The sequence below is a fragment of the Pinus tabuliformis genome, chromosome 1_1 (assembly GCF_031772625.1).
Source record: "Pinus tabuliformis cultivar Carrire ecotype Pingquan chromosome 1_1, CPIR1, whole genome shotgun sequence".
Taxonomy (NCBI): Eukaryota; Viridiplantae; Streptophyta; class Pinopsida; order Pinales; family Pinaceae; genus Pinus; species Pinus tabuliformis.
In genome coordinates, this window is record NC_142297.1 from 716,475,636 (window position 1) to 716,483,348 (window position 7,713).

At 35.3% G+C, this 7,713-nt stretch overlaps 1 protein-coding gene across 1 annotated transcript; it reads left to right on the forward strand.

Annotated features, from left to right (window-relative positions):
- Positions 1–6,457: 6,457 nt before the first annotated feature.
- On the forward strand, positions 6,458–7,415 carry LOC149215889 (F-box protein PP2-B15-like). The gene is made up of 2 exons (XM_089389758.1): positions 6,458–6,708; positions 7,028–7,415. Exons 1-2 carry the CDS (start codon positions 6,458–6,460, stop codon positions 7,413–7,415), a joined length of 639 nt encoding a protein of 212 aa, XP_089245884.1.
- Positions 7,416–7,713: the final 298 nt, after the last annotated feature.

The following is a 7,713-nucleotide window of genomic DNA, read 5'->3' on the forward strand; positions in this document are numbered from 1 at the left end:
TTCCATAACTTCTTCAATTATCTATGCAATATCAAAATATTCTACTTCAACTACAGTGCTTTGTTGATAGGCATTACTCTCCCTTTCACCCTATGCCATCTGTAGAATATCTCAATCTTCTTTGGACCTAGTTGTTGCCGCAATTTCAAGAGTAATGTTGACTTTACATCCATCTCATAAATTTTCCATATTTTTTGAGTTAGTATGCTAAAAAAACTCTAACTATTTCTAACGTTGCAATGGATGCAAAGGTCTCACCGTAATCGGTTATAGGCCATTGTACAAAGCTTTTTGCTAACAACCGAGCCTTGTATTCTTGTATTTTTTTTTTAATTAAGCTTGGTTTCGTAAACCCATTTAACACCAATGCAATCTTTACTATATATATATATATATATATAGGTTGGCTCATTATAATTAATTTGACCAATTAATTTCCTTTTTATAAAATACTTTAAAATAAAAAAATTGTTTGATATCTTATTATTGACTTTCTTCCATTAAAGTCAATTTTAATCACCAGATTCATCATTTTTAACAATTATACCTCAATTATATTTTAACACCATCCCCTATATATACATGTGTGTGTGTGTCCAACACTTTTCACATCATTAGTTAGCTTTAAGCCCGTGAAGATGGCTAAAGGGTTCACCTGAAATGTTGGGCAAATCCATGAAAACAACACATTGTTCTCTAGAAATCCTCACCAACAACAATCTTAATTGATCTCATGTATCTTTTAGGTCCGTGGAATCCATCTATTCATCCATTTCTTTGATCTATTTTTCTTATTTCATTGCATCTTCAAAACATATTGGTTGACAAGTAAACGATACAAATTTTGAATTCACATTCAAGTCTTCATAGATTTCTCTCGAAGTTATAATCATTCTAGACCTTAGTGAATCAATTATAGGACCATATTATTTTATTGAATAGTAGGAGTAGATAACTCACCATACATAATGTCTAGTATAGTGGTAGTGATATACATAGGACTAACAACCAATCTCTTCAAAAGAGTTGGATCTATATTGGATCTTATATCTTCTTTGTCAAGTTTTGTTTATGTTGCAATTGGAGTTGGTGTTGGTTTGCAATTTATCATCCAAAATATTTTGAGCACATCCATGGCATACATTGCTTGAAACATAAAAATCCCTATATTTGATTGAATGGCTTTAGTACCACAAAAAACATCATTAAACTCAAATAAGTCATTTCAAATTCTTGCTTCATCATTGATTTAAACTTGTCTATTGATAGATTCCATTTGAATAACATGTCATCAACATACCAAAAAACAATTAGAATTTGACATTACCCATTCATCTTTATATCAAATGTACACTCAATGAATCAATTTTGCAATACCAAGTTATAAGAGCTTACTTAAATCTACAAAGAGCTTTCTTCAACATATATACCTTACCTTCATATTCTTTTATCACCTATATTATTTTTATCATCCATGCCACTTATAAAATTATTATCAATATATCCAACCAAAAAAATGACTATTAGTATTAGAGTTATAATAGATCATATATTTTGTTGTTCCAATAACATATCTTAAAATTATTTTTCCCACCTATCAAAGTAATATTTTTCCAACTATCAATATGATATTTTTCCAACTTATCAATGTGAGTCTTTTAGAGACTCTATGAACTTGGAAATCAATACTACTCATGAATTTGTAGACAACGATATTAATGGGAATGCAACCTTAAGAGATATCCTCCTTGGAATGGCGGCTCACAGTGGTGGAAGAAGCTCATGACCATAATTGCAGTGACTTAGCATAAGACGACGTTGGCCCTCCCAATAACTGAAAGACAACTATTTTCAAAAGTCAGTGGATGACTAGCAAATAGGTAATGGAAGTGGAAAAAACCCTTAAGCAAGCAACGAATCTGCAGACCAACATACCATCTCTCTTTCAACTCTAACCTTCTTGCTCAACTCTCTTTCAACTTTGACCCTCTTACCCAACTCCGATATGCTCGGCTTCTCCGACTCTAATACCGCTATCAAGGAGAGGACTAAAAACAAAAACTGCTACAATGGTTGCACACATAAAAAACTTTCACACAAGCTTTATGATTCATGAAATTTGAATTGAATCAAACTGTTTGAGAACAGAAGTATAAATAGACGCAATATTTTATGGAAAGATCTTAAAAAAAATCATCATAATAATCACATAATCTTATGGAAAGATCTTTAAAAAATTAATCACACAATAATCACATAAGATAATTTTAGTTTTTTCATGCACATCAAACTCTGTCGTAACTTTAAACTGTCTACATGGCACTATATACAGATCATCTAAAAATATTTTATATGCTTTAGTATCTGCAGGTTTGTTGTTTTTACATGCACTTCAAACTCTTTCGTAACTTTAAACTTCTCCATGCTACTATATGCAAACTACGACTGGTTTTGGATGGTTTAAGTTTCGTGCAATAATTTTACTGTGAGCTCTCAAATGACCTTGGAACCAAGCCTCCATGTTTATATCTTACGAGTGATAAGTTTGACAAGGAATGAAAACTAAAGTGGAGTAGAGGATTGTTTTTCTGAAACAATTAAATAAGATTAAATTACAGACATCAACTATAAATAACTGCAATGAGACTGAATTAAAACTGGACTAGGTGAGACTGAATTAGGAAATTTGGAAGGATGGTTTTGACACCTAGGTCATTGGAATTAGATTCTCCAACACTCCCCTTTAATTACAAACACATAAGAAATTAATTAAATGTCCATTGGTCTATGTCTCAGCTAGGCTTACTATTTAAAAAATTGACTTCAACTACATTTACCTTTCTTCTTCTCCTCTTCCAAATCTTGTAGCATCTAAATTGTTTCAACATTTTCTTCTTGTTGTATCCTTCAAACCTTAGTTTTTTCATTCGCTGGTGCAGGGATTATATTGTTCCTGGTTGTCTAAACATGTCCTGGACTTTTCAAAAAATGACTTGTATGTGGGTTGTTGCCACATATTATATTTTGTAGTGCACTTTTTATCATCAATTTGTTGCAACATAAGATGACAATAAAATTTTATCTCTTCAAAACTCCAATACCTGAAAATTTCAATGATGTGTTCATCATGCATGCTGTCTTCAAGGTTCATTGCTACAACATCTAGGAAGACCTCATCCAGAGGTGGTGTTGCAAGCCATGTTTCAAGGAAATTTAATTCTTCTTCATAATCTAAGCTGTGTTTCAAGGAAATTTAATTGTTCTTCATAATATTTTTGTGTACTCAATGTTAGAATTAAAAATATTTACAGAACCACATTGGTTTTGTTCCTTTTCCTCCGTAATGAGAGCTTTATCCTATTGTGATTCATTCTTTGCCTCTTCCTCTGTCTCTTTTTTCTCTTTGTAGGCTTCCTTCTTTGCCTCTGTCTCTATATTTGTCCCTTTCTTTTTCTCTGTCTTTGTCTCTCCCACTTCTGTACTAACTTGTGCTGCTATAGACAAGTTGTTTTCCACTGACTCAAGTGGACTTTTCTCACTAAATAACATCATGTCTATATGATGTTGCATCATGTGCAACCATTTATCATTAGGCAACAAATCTTTATCAAATTTAACAACAACAAATTGAATTACTAGATTAAACATAACACTAAGTGCTCCAAAGACAGCTTCACTGTCATCAACAACCTTTGCTGTTGGATTCACCAAATTGTCATCCACTTGTGGTTGTGCATAGTGGGCTTCATGAACATCTATGTGCTCCTTCTCTCTTGGTTCTGCAACTTCTTCACAAACATCATCCACTTGTGGTTGAGCACACTGGGATTCAATAAACTTTTGATCTTGCTGTAGATCTGTCGCTATAGATCCACCTTCATCTTCAACTTCAATGCTCTCCCTTTACACCAAAACTCCTCTCAAGGGTATTTTAATCTTCCTCGTTGAGAGCATTTCAATGTAAAAGTGTCCTTTTGCCTTTTAGTTCCCAAATCTTTCAAAAAAACTTCACAAATGTCTAGTTGTCACTTCAACTTTCTAAACCTATTGGCTTTTCCCATTTCTACTGTATCTTTGCTTTACAATCGGATTAAAGACCACAAATGAGATCCGATGCTCCAAAAATGCCATCCATTAAATATTTATGAATCTTTTTTTTTTAAAAGAATAATCGTGTTCCTTTTTCTTTAAAAGGATCGCAACTTTATGTTTGAAATGAACTTTTGATTTTTGAAAAAAAATCTAGTGCCAATGGAGCATCAACCTTCACGTAAAAAAAAAAAAAAAAAACTTATTTAATTCATGGCTTTTTAAAAAACGCTCTTTGAAATTTCAACAACGCCCTTACAATCACAGACATGAACCCTTTTAAAACCATGCTTCCTCCTTAAATAAATGAAACGCATTAAAAAGGTTCTTCCATAAACTTTAGGGATTTTCGATTTATGAAAACAAATATTTGAAGACATAATATATTAACAAGGCTCTGACTTTCTAAGTTGTATTTTTTGTGGCCGTGATTGTGATACTTCGTGCTCCAAATGGAGTTTCTCTGCCGCTGACTGTGGAAACCCCGTCATCGGAATTGTCGGCACAGTCCCATGACTCATCCAGAAAATTTCTTCCTGCACATTGTCTCTTTGCAGGAGTGCAATGAACCAGGAAAAAACCGACTTTGTACTCCTTGGTTGCGTCGGTCGAATAGAACGGAATTCTTCGTGCTTCGTTTTTTTTATGCTTTGAGTTCTGATGCTTCCTGCCCCTTGAAAACTTTTGACCCCTCAGAATTGCCTTTCTCTCTGCTGCTGCTTTTTTGCCCGAGGCTTCTTCAAACTTCAGCTGCGCAGCTCTCTGAAAGAGTCTTACGCATACTGGCTATTTCTGTCTGTTGCTTTCATGTTGCTGCCTTTTTTAAGGAGCCTTATGCAAACTAAGTTCTGATATCATTATAATGAATGAAAACTAAAGTGGAGCAGAGTATATTTTTTTCAATATTAAGAGTTAAATAAAATTATATTGGAGATATCAACAATAAATGATTGTATTTCTCTCTGCTGCTCTCACATTGCTGTTCTTTCCAGGAGTCTTTGCTGGGCTTTCGGGGAGTCTTATGCCAACTAAGCTCTGATACCATGACAATGAATGAAAACTAAAGTGGAGCAGAGTATTGCTCTTTTTAATATTCTAAAACAGTTAAATAAAATTATATTGGAGACATCAACTATAAATGACTGCATTTCTCTTTGCTGCTCTTAGGTTGCTGCTTCCTTGAGGAGTCTTATGCCAACTAAGCTGTGATACCATGAAAATGAATGAAAACTGAAGTGGAGCAAAATACTGCTCTTTTCAATATTCTAAAACAGTTAAATAAAATTACATTGGAGACATCAACAATAAATAATTGCATTTCTCTCTGCTGCTCTCTCATGGAGTCTTATGCAAACTAAGCTCATGACAATGAAAGAAAAGTAAAGTGGAGCAGAGTATTGCTCTTTCAAATATTTTAAAACAGTTAAATAAAATTACATTAAAGACATCAACCATAAATGACTCTAGTGAAACTGGACTAACACTGGACTAAATGAAACTGACTTAGGACAAGACCTTTTTGACACTTAGCAAGTGGTTAGAATTAGATTCTCCAACAAAATTTACAAAATATACAAAATATGGTGTTTCGACTGAGTAGTTGTTGAAATTAAATTCCCAATAAAATTTATGGTGTATTATTACTTTATATGGTGTTTCAACTGAGTTATATGGTGTATTATTACATTATATGGTGTTTCAACTGAGTTACACGGCGTTATGCTGGCTGGTATTTCTGTATTTGTAAGAGAAGCCATGTATTTTTAAAGATATGACATTTCTTAGATGTTTTTGGAAGCTCCCAGGGTGTGATTGTGATTTAGATGCCATTGCATAGGCTCGCTCCTCTCTATTTTACAATAAGCCTATCGTTTCAAAGGGCTTGCCATTGCTAGGCTGTTTCGAAAATCGCCAGCTTCTCATTGGGTTGTTAGTGTATGTGAATTTTTTTTGTGCATGACGCAGTATTTTTTACGATTTTCCCTTTCTAATTTTGGTACAGGAAGAAGACAGAGGGGGAATTCAAGTGCGGTTCCACGATTTTCCCTTTTTAATTTTGGGACAGGAAGAAGACAGAGGGGGAATTCAAGTGCGGTTCCACGACAAAATGATAGGGAACCTGAGCGTGGCATAGATCTATTGGAAAGCAGTATACGCGATCTCTCCTTCACTAATCCAAGCGATGTTTCCAGATTGCCAGCTGTATCTAAACTGTCTGGAATAGATGTCTTCCTCCACAATGCTAAGAGATCCTACCTATGGCTGTCATCCCCTTCAATAGGCTTCAAAAAGAAAACTCTATTTTGGCCTCTGCCATTCAATTCTATTAGACGGGAGAAGAAAGGTATGCCTTATGTCTCCCGGAGAGATGTATGTCTGCCATTCTCTCGTTCATTACTCCACGCGATGTTCCAGATTGGCAACTGTATCGAAAGTTTTCAAAACAGCGGCCTATTCCGACGCTGTTTGGAATACATTCCTGCCTCCACAATGCTACGAGATCCTACCTAGGGCTGTCACCCCGCTCCAATTTGCTTCGAAGAGAGAACTCTATTTCCTCCTTTGCGATTCAATTCTCATTGACGGGGGAAGAAAGGTATACCTCAATCCCTTATTATTGTCTCTATAATCGTTTCATCCATTAATATTGATATTCTGCTGGAACAACAACAGCTATTTTGGCTGGAGCGATCCACGGCGAAAATAGGCTACATGCTATCTGCAAGAGCATTATCGATTGATTGGGGTGATGACCACCGTTTTTGGCGATGGGTTTGTCGAGATGACTCCAGGTTTGTTGATTTTGTTTAGGTTATCGATCTTGTTATTATTTAATTTAAACTTGTTTAATTCTGGAAAAACATTTAGAAGAACTCGTCTGCGTTCAATTGACGAAACCCTTAAATAGATGATAAGTTGTTATGGATTGTGGATTCAGATTCGACGAGCTTGCGGAGTTATTGAGTGTTTGCTGGTTGAGGGTATGGGGAACAATGGACTGCAGACTTTTGTCTGCGGATACCGAGTACCGAGTGGTGTTTGTGCTCAAATTAAATGCTCACTCCTCTGGATTGGATGGGCAGCCAATTAGGTTTTCAGTTAAAACGTCAGAGGTAGAAGAGATGAGATCGGAGCAGTTTCTTGCACGGAGTCGAAACGATGGTAGATGGATGGAAGTAATTGCAGGGGAATTCAGAGTGAGAGCAGAAGAAGATCTTGATTATGATTCTTTTCATATCAGATTCGAGATGAAAGAAGTGGAAAGGTTAAATTTGAAAACCGGGCTCCTTGTGGAAGGAGTGAAGGTTGAACCCAAGTCGAGGTAATGGCATTTACTTTTATTTTTTGTTGCTGCTGTGTTGGGTGAATTCGGTTAGTTTCCTCCCAAAACCCTGTGGAATATAGTGTTTTTGGTTTTGCTGTGGCTGCTTGAGACAATATGTACCTCCATTTTGTTCCGTCATATAATCTGTCTTGTGTTGCCTATATCATTTCCATGCGGGGGTGTATGATGCTACATGTTTGATGAGGTCTTCTATCTCAAATTCAAAATGTCTGCTTTGGTTATTTCACTACTGTGGTGGGTGCATAGGAGGGAATTCAAAATGTCTGCTCGGTTATTTC

Coding starts and splice junctions, on each gene's coding strand:
- LOC149215889 (XM_089389758.1), top strand. CDS start 6,458: ATGTATGTCTGCCATTCTCTCGTTCATTACTCCACGCGATGTTCCAGA. Junction 6,709..7,027: donor TACCTCAATCCCTTATTATT/GTCTCTATAATC, acceptor TTGTGGATTCAG/ATTCGACGAGCTTGCGGAGT.